Genomic DNA, 13,740 nt, shown 5'->3' on the forward strand with positions numbered 1-13,740 from the left:
TGAATGAATGAGAAATTATTATAATTGAATTAATATTATTAATTGGGTTTTGAACAGTGGAGGTACAGACCTAAATATTGATACATGTGATTGTGATTCAATCTGCATATATTTCTGCCACCACATGAATATTTCACTAGATTCACTGATAGTGTTTTTTCAACAAAAGTAGCTCTGGTTCTTGAACTGGTCCTGTTCAAGATTCTTGGAACTGGTGCTCTCTATCGAACAGCCTGCATAATGCACAGTGACCTATAGAATATGACCCACCCACTTTGGTTCACAAGGAAAACCTGCCTACTTTTCGGGTTCTGAACCAATTGATATTTGGTTGAAATCCTCCGAACAGTCAAAACTAGCTGTGCGAACCAAAATGGAGCCAGTTCCTTGCTGGTGGAAAAAGGCCTATGAGAGTCGTGCTCTGATCACATTCATGTATTCACACCTGGAAGCTGCCCAGTGCAACCACAGTCTGATCTGCTGCCACTGAGCAGGTCCATCCGAACAATTGGAGTTAAGGGCCTTGCTTATGATCAGCCTAGATGAGCTGAGGAGACCTAGCTCACCCACCCCGGACTGGGGGATTGAACTGATGGCTTTCCACCTTTAGGTCACAACTGCCCATCAGTGAAAGACAGCTGACTCATCACAGATGTCTTGTTCCTTGTTCCTGCTGCCCATGTGCTGTTGATAATGACATCAGACAAATGAAGAAATCCACCAAAGCAAGAACATCTCTGATCACAGCTCACACACACACACACACACACACACACACACACACACACACACACACACACTATTTGGGCAATCCTAATTAATTCCAATTAGAAATGCAAATAAGAAGTGAGATCTTTGATTAAGCAGCAGTCAGGCTCCTTGTTGGTTTGTGATGTCCTCCTCTGACGCAGCCCAGTTGTGGGGAGAAGGAAGGAAAAAAGTATTGGGACACAGGAAGTGTTGTAATTAATGTAGAAATGCTTCATGTGAGATATTTCTAATTAGTCCCCTGTCCCTCCCTCTGTTGCAACAGACACACTTTTGGCCTGCCAACTTCCCCGTGTTCCACAGGATGCAGAGGAATTACAGACTAATTAAACAGAGACGGGCACTGGGATTCATCTGGGCCCTGCAATTTACATATGAGCTAATTAGCATATGATGGAACTAATGACTACTAATTTAGCCAATTACAGGGCTGGGTTATCTCATTACGCTTAAGGAAAAAGGAGGCTTGGAGGAAAAAGTATTGTTTTAGTCACAGACAAAGAGGAAAGTGGGAGAGGACAGTTTTTACCTTTAATTATCCAGGTTCAATTGTTGGTGGTTCAGTGCCCTGCTCAGGGGCTCCTCAGCAGATGTGGAGGTGAATATTATTCATCCACTGAAAGATCAGAGACATCACAATATCGTCACAGCACTGACACTCATGTCACAACATACTGACAGGCTGTCAGTGGTTCTGATCTTAGGTGGTTTCCTAAATGGATCCTTCTTTTGTCCACCACAGTGTCTTTTGGGCTACCCCAAGTGTCCATTTCAATTCAATTCAATTCAGTTTTATTTGTATAGCACCAATTCATAACAGAAGTTATCTCAGGACACTTTTCAAATAGAGCAGGTCTAGACCGAACTCCTTAAAACATTATTTACAGAGACCCAACAGTACCACCATGAGCAAGCACTTGGCGACGGTGGCAAGGAAAAACTGCAGAAAAAGAAAAAGAAGTAGAAACCTAGGACAGACCCTTCGGCTCTAGGTGGGTGGTCGTCTGCCTCAACCAGTTGGGGTGAAAGAAAGAGAGAGAAAGAGAGAGAGAGAGAGAGAGAGAGAGAGAGAGAGAGAGAGAGAGAGAGAGAGAGAGAGAGAGAGAGATGAAAAAGAGCCTGGTCCTGTAAGAATGTGGACATTGGACACTTCTGCAAAACGTCGATCATGTTCAGTGACATTTCCAACGCCAAAGTTTTTTTTCACATTTTTGAAAATATCAAACTCACTTCCTCATTTTCCATTGATTCCCTAATATAGTGATTCCCAATCTGGGGGTTCTTGATTGTAAAGGTCCAGTGTGTAACATTTATGAGGATGTATTGTCAGAAATGGAATATAATTACTTTTATATAAGAATTAGTTGTGTTTTTGTTATCTAAGAATGAGCCATTTCCGGCATGTTTCTATAGTTGCCCAGAACAGACAACCCAAACACTGAATCTAGATAGGGCATGTTCCACAGCCACCGTAGTTTCTCCTACACACGGAAAGGGAGGGTGAAAAAAGGATGTTGTGATGTGCAATGACAATGCTGCATGCCACTAAATCCTTCACAGTGGACCTTTAACTTTTTTTCACACCCCATAAAGCTGCGAAAATGAAATGAACAGCATAACATAACGATTCCTATATATAGAAGATAATACACTAATGAAAACATTCCTATGGATATTATATTCCGTTTCTGACAATAAATCCTCTTAAATGTTACACATATTATCATATTAAGATATAAACAGGATAAGGGCATGGTGAAGAGCTGAGTGCAAGGGGTTCCCAACCTGGGGTTTGGGATCCCCACTAAGGGTTGCCAGAGTTCATGGGGTCGAGAGGCCTTCTTGATTTTAAAACAGGTAAGAAAACTAAAAATATACAAAGCAGACCCATATCTCAGTATTTGGTTCACGTCTGTGTGGAAATATAAAATAAAAAGTAAATGTGTAACAGAACAATGAAAAGAAAAAGCCTTAATGGCATTTATATGATTGTTAAAAATGATTTAGTAATGATTAGTTGGGTTTGTAAAAATACTTTTTCTATGGCATATTGTTCAGAATCACAGTAAGGACTCAGAAGTGAGGGACAGGTGCATAAATAATAAAAAAGGAAGAATTATAATATGGTGTGAAGTATAAAACGATTCAATTTGAAATAATATCACACTGCAAATGAATTAGCCTTTTTTATTTATCTCAACATTGAGACCACTGTTGAGGGACATGAATGAAAGTTGTAGACCCATAAAATGCTTCATAATTTGTATGAAATCACATGATGTACTAATTATTTTAGCAGTGTTTTTATTTATCAAGCTTTATGTGAAACATTTGAACTTAAATGTAAAATGTCACTGCTTTTATTGTTTTACTCTCGTGTATTCATATATCATATATCAGTGGCTCCTGCATGTTCATAATGTTTGCATATGTTGCATATATACAGTTTGCTAATGCTACCAAGACAGTTTATGTGTTAAATTGTGTGGAACTGGTGAAATAATCTAAACCTTGTATGTTAGCCACTCACTCAGATCACCTTTGTAAACCTGGGTGCAAATTTAGTTTGAAACTTGACTGTTAGTAGGATAAACTGTATGACACTTGCAGTGATCTTTTCAGGATCTAGTCTATTTTTTCCAAAGCTGTGAGCAAAATTCTTATATCTCCATGCAGTCAGTTTTTCTCATTATAAAATCATCCAAACATCATAAGAATCAGCATCGCAGGATTCACACACAGGAAATTACTTTCTGGTTTATTACTTTTTTTTAGACAATTGTTTATGACTTTACTAAGCAGTCAGTTTACTCTGTTTTGCTTTAAAAAAAACATGATAACCATGCACGTTACCATTATTGAAATGTTTCTTGGCATTATAAAGAGCCCATCAGCCATCAGTCTTGTGAAGGGGGTGTGTACCTCATATTTATCCTGGGTGTATATATGTTTGTGTATATAAATAACTGTATATATTGGTTGATTTTATTTATTCTCTGTAGTTCTATGAATTTAATTATCTTTTTATATGTGTGTAGCAAGAAGCAACTCCCCCTACTTTCATTCTATTTTATACAACCTTGTGTGAGGTCAGCAGGAGTCTGGTGTGTCTCTGCTGCCCTCTACTGTCACAACACAGCACTGTACTGGGAAATAATGGAGCAGCAGATGTTTAAACACTAAGGAAGCCCTTTATTAGTTCTCCAACCTCATAGGAAGCTGAAGTCTATGAGAGCTAACAGCTTACAAAAACAGAAAACACAGTTATTTACAGTGCTGTAAACTCAACATGTTTCATATTGACAGAGAAACTGTTAAAGGCATGCACAGGTTCAGATTGTGGTCAGATAACAAAACAATAACAAACGAAATAAACTATTTGCATACAAGTGAAGGCTTATATTTAACTGTGCCTTTAGGTTTGAATAAGGAAATTTCAAAAGGTTTTTAATCACAGAACACAGTAAAAGGTCCAAACAGTTAAATCACAATTTCAAACCAAACACCTCATGTTGCTGCCTCACACAGAAAAATCGAGAAAAAACAGGCTGACATTTTGCAGTTCAGAGTCAGATAGGAAGATGAATCAATCAGTTCATCACAGTGTTTATCTCCAGGTTACAGACAGATCCAGGATATATAAATAATGTGTGTCTGATATGTTTTTTCCTGCAAAGAAAAGTAGAATTTCCACATCCTTAGAAAGGCATCTACTCCTTCTACCTCATTAAAACTTCCAGAATCTCTGAATATACAAATGTTGTTCGTTTCTAAAGTTTCCCTGCTGGACACAAGATGTCTCCTACTTCACTGTAAAGTCCATTCTCAGTGGATATGCACTGGTGGCTTCAAGTTTCTACATCACACTGTACGAGTTGCATACTGGACCAGGTATGACTTCAAAACTATTTGTGAGGCCCCGCCCCTTAAAAATCAGCTTTTCAATGAGCTCAGAGAAACTTTCCACTTTGAGCGGATGAATGTGAAAACATCCTTCTAGTGTTGAATAAGAAACAGATTTCTGACTGGAGGGGAACTTTAAGAAGTAGTGCTGCCTTAGGGGGTTGGGGGTGGATGGTGCATGTACAGTGTAGGACCAGAGGCGACAGGTCATGTCTTGGGTGCCACATGTACACTTAAGTAGCCACAGTAGCTTAAGCTACTAAAACACTGTTCAATGTCAGGGAAATAATTCAATTCAATATTTTTTTAAGGTTTAATGTTACAGTAGATTTGTTTAAATAAATGTTTCTTTAACCAGAACCAAGTGCTTGAACTTGAGAAGTGGACATTTACAGTGGCTTTGCTGAGAAGTCCTGAACGTACCTCTGCACTGATACCCATCCTCTTATCTGACTCTGAGAAGCAGATTTCCCAGAATAATGGAGTGTTCCTTTATGACCTCCACCAAGGAGATTATGTTTTTGGTGCCGTTTGCATGTTTCTGTCAGCAGGATTATGCAACAACTACTGACCCGATATTAGGGCTGCACAATTAATCAAAATTGCAATGTGGCCAAGTGCAATATGCAATTGGTAGAAGCTGCAATTTGTTTGTACATTGTGTGTCAAACAGCATTATATTGAAGTACTGTAGTGCTGCAGAGATCCACTGATCTTGTTCTCCAGATTTAAGAGAACATGTTTTGATTTTGGTACTGACCCAAACAAATTTCACATTATCCTGATTTTAAAAGTCAGTGAAAACTGAACACCCAGTTAGCTCAGTGGGTAGAGCTGGCAACCATGTACGGAGTGCTTGCTGCAGCGGCCAAGGGTTCGAGTCTGACCCTTTGCTGCGTGTGATCCTCTCTCTACCTCCCTTTCCTGTCTGTCTTCAGCTGTCACTATCAATTAAAAGGCAATAAATGATGAAAAAAATAAAATAAATAAATACGCGCTGAAAAAATGATCATTCCCACTAATCGTTAATCACATCACAATATCTGTCAAAATAACAGCACCATATCGTGCAGCCCTACCCGCTTTTTTATGAACCTCGGTGGAAGGGTATATGGCTAAATGAGCTAAATTCATCACGAATGCAACAACACACCTACAACATCAACGTAGAAACAAATGCAGCAGGTATGGAAGAAATAATCATGGATGTGATTTTTCCAGGTTAATTCCAGATTTTCCGACCTGTGCAAAGTGAATGGTTTGCAGATCTGCATATCATAAAAGACAGGACTATTGGCCTTGGCGGAGGTCTGCACCAGTTCTGGATGTGTTTAGCCTTAGTCTGTCTGAAGGGGTCTCTGATGATGAAATAACTCAGCAGGGTAAAGAAGCTTGACCTAAAAAGTTCTTTCTTTTTGGCAATAGTCACGTCAAATAGTACAAATGGACAGTTCTGCAGAAGCACAATGACCAACAGCTATGTTAAAAGAAGCTACATATGTCTCATATATCTGTATAGCATTTCTATATTCATCTACATAAAACTCTGAAACAATGTATTCTTTAAACAGTTAAGTCTGTATAGGAGTGTCTTTGGGTAAATTCTGCATATCAATATTCACAAGCTCTATTTTTTCATAGAAATCTATTCAACAGTGTTAAATAAACCCACACATAATGTATCTCATACACCGATATACCACAACCAGCTCTTCTACTGCATCTTAGAGGACTGATAGTGTATGGCAATCGAAGCTGTAAAATAAACTTATTTACTCTTAATTCAGAAGATATTCTTTTATATATATTCTTTATATTATTTTATATAACACAGTGTGACACAGTGAAGAAATCCCATCAAACACTTTTCTGCAGGCAGTGCAGATATTCTGAAAACATCCACTCTGAAATATCAAAACACACAGCTAAAGGTGCTTTCACCCTGAAAAAGGGCATAGGTTTGAACCCAGTTTGGGGAAGGGTTGTGGAAAGGCTTTCTGGGAAATATGTAGAAAAATGTAGAAGTAGACAAGTCGAAGCAAACCAAGAAAATATAATAATAATAATAATGATAATAATGTTATTTGAGATTTGGAAGATTCTGAAGAACTAATCTTCACCGGAAATGTCTTAATAAATATTCTTTTCATAACGGTGAGACTGAAGGTGTGATGTCTCTATTTTAACAGCGACGATAGACAAAGATGTGCTGTCACCTCACAGGAGAACAAGCACAGGTCTAATAGCCCAGATATCTGCTGCTGGTGTGTGGGGGACTAACCAGTACTGAGGCTGACCAGGATCAACATATGAGCTACTATTCTTTTTTTTTTTAACATAAACACATAAAGGGTTGTCATTTTATTATGTCTGCTTAGAGCTCACCTCAGGATTGTGTGTGTGTATGCAAACTGTCCATGACTGACATCTCCCTCACTGTCCTGTTTTGTTGCACTGTTTTTTTTTAAATCCCAGTGTCCACTGAGCACTGAACCCTTTCACACTTAGCCAACATCACCTGGTAAGTGTTTGAGTGTGAGAAGGGCTGCAAAACCTAAAACAGGTAAAACAGGAATGTGAAAGCACTCTGCCACCTATCAGTGACATATTATAAAACACTAAAAGCATTTTATTCATTCTAGCACAGTATTATATTGTCAACATATTTGACCTGTTTTATTATTAGAATTCATCTTTATTGTCTGGGGTTAAACCTTCTGGATTTTTTAATTGCCTGATTTACTGCCTTAGTCCTGTACAGTGTTGGGCAGTAACTCACTACTAATAATAATCTTACAGCAATTATATTACTTTCCCCAGTAACTAGTAATGTAAGTTATTACTCATACATTTTAATAATATTACAGTCACCTGCAAAAAATAATTAGTTAGAATCTTACTTTTGTTATCCAGAAAAGTAAGTGGTAAATGGACCTGTACAGCGCCTTTCTAGTCTTCCGACCACTCAAAGCACTTTTATACTACGCGTCACATTCACCCTTTCACACACATTCACTCAGTGATGGTAAACATCGAACAGAAAGTAATATTCATACACATTCACACACTGATGCACGGCATCAGGAGCAATTTGGGGTTCAGTATCTTTCTCAAGGATACTTCAACATGTGGCACCAGGAGCCGGGGATCGAACCGACAACCTTCCGATTAAGGAACGACCCACTCTGCCTCTGAGCCACAGCCGGTAAATGGACTGTACCTATATAGCAACTTTCTAGTCTTTCCACCACTCAATGCGCTGTACACTACATGCCACACTCAACCCAGTCATGCACATTCATACACTGATGGCAGTGGCTGCCATGTAAGGTGGTCTCATGAGAGCTAACTGTCAAATAATCAGTTTACTAACAGCATCACACACTTATATGTAAACTCCTTTATTCTTGTTACAGGACAACCTTTATGAACTGTGGCTAATTCCCTCAGGCAAAATCTGCAGAAGTAAAGACTTACGTAAAATGTGGATAAAGGGCTCAAAATGTCCGTGGGGGAGCCCTCATGCACTTTGACATTGGGACAGCCCTAAGCCCTCACGGGGCAGTGCAAGGCATTCAAAATTCCACTATGAACAACTTCAAACTAACATGAAAGCTGAACTGACTTCATTTGAACACATCCATGTAGCCTAATCCTGAACTATGTTTTTAGAACTGACTATTCTGATGATCCTTCACTTCACTGCCTCACAGAGAACTACAGTAACTGTGTCACATCAGTGTCACAGTGCATTTTACAAATGTACAATGCACCACCTGTGGTGCTTTTATTATGGTCAATATTTAATTTCGTTACAGATTTAGTAGATGGTAGGATTTTCCAAAATAAATTAAAAACTTAAAAATAGTAACAACCCTAAAAATAAAATTCTTTAAATTTGGTTATTATAGAACAGTAATGTAGATATGTAGTGAGTGGGACATTTTACAATTAAAAATAAACTAAAATAAACAGTGCTCTCGTGTGGGCAAACAATGTTATGGTAAAACTAGTTTTAAGTGGCCCCAAACACATCTTTGGTATACTTGCTGTTACTTATCAAATTTGCACATACCCATTTTTTAAGGTTTTACATGCCTTCTCTTTGTCCACAACCCATCCAAAAAATGTAGAAAAATAAACATCACACAATATTGCTGTAGGGACACATCAGCTGGGTGAGCCGTTTCTGTCTGCACTTACATGATTTAAAGCCTAAATTGTGGATGAAAACATCACGCTGCGTCCTTCAAGGTCGCCGCCACTGTGCGCGGGACTCGGCCAGCCTGGCCTCCGGTGCATTTCTTGCCATGGCTCGGAGAGCTGGGGTTGGACCCTGACGTTCGTACACTCCTCACCCTATGGCTCACCATGGTGGGGAGGAGGGAGGAAGACGGGGAGGGAGGGGAAGAGGAAGATGAGGTGGGAGACAGGGAGGAGGAGGTGGAGGACGAGGAGGGTGAGGATGAGGAGTAGGACGATGAAGAGTAGTAGCTGTGTTGGGAGGTGGAGGCGGTGCTGGAGGTGGAGGCGAGGGCGAGGCAGTGCTGGCGTTTGCTGCTGCAGGGCCCGCAGTAGGCCGGGCTGGCACTAGCGTGGGATGGCGACAAGATGCGGCTAGATGAGGGGAGGAGATGACTTAGATTCAGAGACGGGATAAATGACTTGTGAGGAGGAGGGGACGAAGAAAATGAATTTGAGGACGGGGAGGGGGAGCGAAGTGGGGAGTTTGACGGATAAACTGAGGAGGAAGAGGAGAGGGAACACAAGAAAGCTTGTTGTCTGAAGCGCTGGGCGGAGGAAGGAGAGGTCGAATGGGAAGGAGCTTTGGAGACGATTGAAGCAGACAGAAGAGAGTGTTTCCCAAAGGAGGAGGCAGAAGAAACTGAAGGTGAGGAAGCGGAGGAGGAGGAGGAGGAGGAAGGGGAAGAGGAGAAGTTTTGCAGGCTATCGGTGGTGTCTGAGCAGTGAGGAGTGGACAGAGAGGCAGACGGGTGTTTCCCAGAGCTATGGCACAAGGCTGGTATCTTAGAGGCACGCAAAGCAACGACAGAATGGTTACTATCCCCGGCTGCTCTACTGCTTCTGCTGTCAGCCTGCAAACAGACACCACGGAACACTGCAAGTCAACGCCAACAGCCCACAGCCAACAAGGAGAACACTCAGTCTCATACCTGTTATTTCTATGACTTTGGCCAGCCAGTCCCTTCCTTAGGGCTACAAATGATACAGTCAACTCGTGTTTTAAGCAGCCGGTCACCGTGAAATTAATCTGAACGTCCTTACGAAGGAGATGGTGCTGGAAGCTTGGTGGTCACTGTGTTCTCAATCATTCACCTGACAGTAAGTTAAATGTAATTTATGGAATACAAGAACCGTACACTAGTTCATTCATGTGAAGACCTGTCTAAAGGCAAGACCTTACAGCTGGTCGCTACTGAAAGCCTGCCGTCCTGGAGAGGGCTGAGTCTCACTTATTGACCCTTGCTAAGTCCCGCCCCTTTTTGCTTTGCCATCCAATAACAGTCAACTTTCTCCTTTCTACGAGTACTGACAGGAACTAGAAAAAGAGATCACATCTCTCCTGTACTAGCTACTCTGCATTGGCTCCCTGTAAAATGTAGAATAGAATTTAAAATCCTCCTCCTCACCTATAAAGCTCTTCATGGTCAGGCCCCTTCATATCTTAAAGAGCTCATAGTACCCTATTACCCCTCTAGAACACTACGTTCTCTGAATGCTGGGCTACTTGTGGTTCCTATAGTCTCTAAAAGTAGAACAGGAGCCAGAGCCTTCAGTTACCAAGCTCCTCTCCTGTGGAACCAGCTTCCAGTTGTGGTTCGGGAGGCAGACACCCTCACCACATTCAAGAGTAGGCTTAAGATGTTCCTCTTTGATAAAGCTTATAGTTAGGGCTGGATCAGGTGAGTCCTGAACCATCCCTTAGTTATGCTGCTATAGGCCTAGACTATCGGGGGATTTCCCATGGTGCACTGAGCTCCTCTCTTCCTCTCTCTTTCTGCATTCATGTCCCATTAATGCATGTTACTAACTCCACTTCTTCCCCGGAGTTCTTGTGCTTTCTCGTCTCGCAGGTTCTCATGGATCCTGGTGGAGCCTCCTGCCATGGTCCTGCTTGACTGCCATTACCAATACTGTTGTTGCTGTGCACCTGTCTGTCTGTCTGTCTGTCTCTCGCTCTCTCTCTCTCTCTCTCTCTCTCTCTCTCACCCCAACTGGTCGAGACAGACGACCACCCACCTAGAGCCGAAGGATCTGTCCTAGGTTTCTGCCTTTTAACAGGCAGTTTTTCCTTGCCCTTGTCGCCAAGTGCTTGCTCATGGTGGTACTGTTGGGTCTCTGTAAATAATGTTTTAAAGAGTTCGGTCTAGACCTGCTCTATTTGAAAAGTGTCCTGAGATAACTTCTGTTATGAATTGGCGCTATACAAATAAAATTGAATTGAATTGAATTGAATTGTTCTGTAGATATGCTGTATGCCAGGCCCATCTGTGTTGAAAAGACAACCACATTTTGAACATGGATATAAGATAAAAGTTTATATATATAAGTATATATATACATAGTTGCATCTTAAGCAAGCTAATGTTAGCAAAATGCTAACTAGCTAGCTAATCTACATCAGTGGTTTCCAACCTGTTGGTCAGAGCACCCACTAGGTGCTTAAAAAATATACACAGTAGGCATATATATCTCAGCATTTGGTGATTTTTTTGTAAAGAACAGTAAATTAAACTGTTATTTTTAAAGTTTAGATTATTATTTAAGATCTAAACTTTGGACAGCTGAACACAAGTTACTGTATATTCATAAATATATATTCATAAACAGCCTCTTCCTGCATTAAAAAAACAACCAAAGAGCTAATGGAACAATTACAAGAAAACACTTAATTTGCCAAAAAAGAAGCCTAGACAGTTTCAAATATGCTACCATCTCCACTATTCCAATTGCAAACATCATAAATGAGGTTACTAGGTGTATGATTTGACATTTTTTACCTTTTTGTTTCCATCTTGTGGCACTAAGCGCTTCCATGGCATTAGGTCATAGTTTATTATGAAACATGTTATTGACCTTAAGTGCTTACTGATGTAATGACAAATAGATATGGTAAGGATAGCCCACATTTTCGACTGGGCAGGGTTTCTATATTTTTGGTTATTAGCAGCTTTTGAATATCTTAATCATACTTGCTTTCCTCTTTGCACCTCTCCTTTTCTGGCTGAATGTTAAATATTTACTAAACTGGCCAAAGACATAGTAGTAACATACATGACTGACAAAATCCAGTGCTATTCCTCTTAAATTATTAAGGATCAGTTTAGAAAAGTAAAGTTGAGGTGCAAACAAACTGTGCATGACCAGGAATATTGAAAAGACATAAAATACTTTTCTCTTCTTTCAGAATAACTTGGAATTGTTTTGCATTCATTCCAACATAAAGAACTGACATTGTAATTAAACAAATTTAACTAAACAGTGGTGCCATCAACCACAACATACATGCAGTACTTACAGGATGGCATACTATTACATAACATAAATGTGAGGGTAATCAGTGACGGATGTTTCAATTGGATGATTAATAGTTGTAAATGATGGCTTCCACGTGTCCTTGTTTGAGGACGTTTTTGAGAGTTTTTGACACCCAAATCATATTTCCACAACTCACTGCCAGATGAAGAACGGTTGTACACAGTCAACATGCAGGTTTCTTGCAGGTCACATGCAGGTCAAGAGAAAATCTCTGATCAACAGCTAATTTTGGATATGGGGGCATTAATGGATAAAATAACAAAAACAGGGAGTGTATGCTGAAAGAAGTGTGCCACGGTGAAGAGGAATGTGAACACAGCCATAAACAGACAAATATAACTTGAGGAAGAGACAGGACAGAAAGGCACCACCACAGAAATGACTTCAACACATTTAAGACTCACTACAAACACAGTAAAACATTATTCACTCTTTTTCCCACTCTATTGACATTGCATGTAACACTTTTGTTCTATTATTGCTATTGTTCTTCTAGCCACTTACTTAATGAACTTTTAAAAAAAGTATATTTTTCTGAATTCATTACAACATTTAGATACAGTAGACTGGTTCTCTAGTTTAAGAAAATAAGAAATAAAGCTTAACCCTGACCAAAGCTACTGCTTGCTTCTGGTATGTTTCAGTAACAAAGAGGGTAAACCCATGTTAAGTCAATACAATTATCTTTGATTGTACAGTGAGAATCTACCCAGATATAAATATTTATATAACTTAAGTTTTCTTAAGGTAGAAAAAGTATTAATTATTGCTCTCCAGGGAGCAGCTTTGTTTAATTGGTAATTTACATAATGATGATGATGATGATTGGAGAATAAAGTTTACCTTCTGTTAGTCACCACTAATGCCAAGTTCACAATACAAGATTTTAGCCATGATTTCCCACTGGTAGACATTCTTTGGAGATCACTGACAAATGCCCCTAGATCAGAGGCAAAACAGTGCTTACTCCCATGAGGAGGATCACTATGTGTGAACTGTTCAAAGAGGCAATCCTCGTGCTGGCTGATGACTTGTGTGCGCCCAAAAAATAGAGCTACAACTAATGAGAGCAGACACGGGTGTCTTCGGCATTAAACAAGAAGCAGCAAACCAGGTAGTTACTGGTAACAGCTGAAAAAACTTCAGTCCTTCTCTCATTTCCACAGTGTTCTCCCACTGAAAGAGTGCAGCTACAATGGAAGCTGAAAATTAAAGTTTGTACAGAATACTCTTTATCTTTATGGATAATATTGGTGCTGAATTGAAAAGAAAACTGTTGACATTTTACAGCCTTTAGCTCATGTTTCCAGTTACATGTTGTCATAGACATTAGCAATTATTTCATAATTTAGCATTACATCAAATTTCATAAAGCGAGTTTGGTGCAGGGAGCTTTTAGTTTTGAAAGTCATGTAGTGTGACCAAGGCATAAGTTGTTGAATGTAGTGATATTTGACAACGAAAGTTTAAAGGTTGTTTAACCTGCTGTCTGAATAACAAATCCAGTTA

At 39.8% G+C, this 13,740-nt stretch overlaps 1 protein-coding gene and 1 long non-coding RNA gene across 8 annotated transcripts in view; both read right to left on the minus strand.

Annotated features, from left to right (window-relative positions):
- Positions 1-13,740, minus strand: part of si:ch211-207d6.2 (sickle tail protein homolog) — a 286,466-nt gene that overhangs the window by 193,497 nt on the left and 79,229 nt on the right. For 6 of the 7 annotated variants that reach the window (XM_051411052.1, XM_051411072.1, XM_051411064.1 and 3 more), the window contains one exon: positions 3,940-9,288. In XM_051411052.1, coding sequence (XP_051267012.1) covers positions 9,262-9,288 — 27 coding nt within the window. In that variant the 3' untranslated portion in view covers positions 3,940-9,261. Of the gene's footprint in view, positions 1-3,939; positions 9,289-10,843; positions 13,434-13,740 lie in introns of those variants that run through there. The other variant, XR_007886088.1, reaches the window with a different exon arrangement.
- The window catches only part of LOC127370322 (uncharacterized), a 130,112-nt gene continuing 120,311 nt past the window's right edge, over positions 3,940-13,740 (minus strand). The window contains exon 2 of the long non-coding RNA XR_007886195.1: positions 3,940-7,605. This is a non-coding gene — a long non-coding RNA (uncharacterized LOC127370322). The remainder of the gene's footprint in view (positions 7,606-13,740) is intronic.

This window comes from Dicentrarchus labrax, unplaced genomic scaffold (genome assembly GCF_905237075.1).
Source record: "Dicentrarchus labrax unplaced genomic scaffold, dlabrax2021, whole genome shotgun sequence".
Classification (NCBI taxonomy): Eukaryota; Metazoa; Chordata; class Actinopteri; family Moronidae; genus Dicentrarchus; species Dicentrarchus labrax.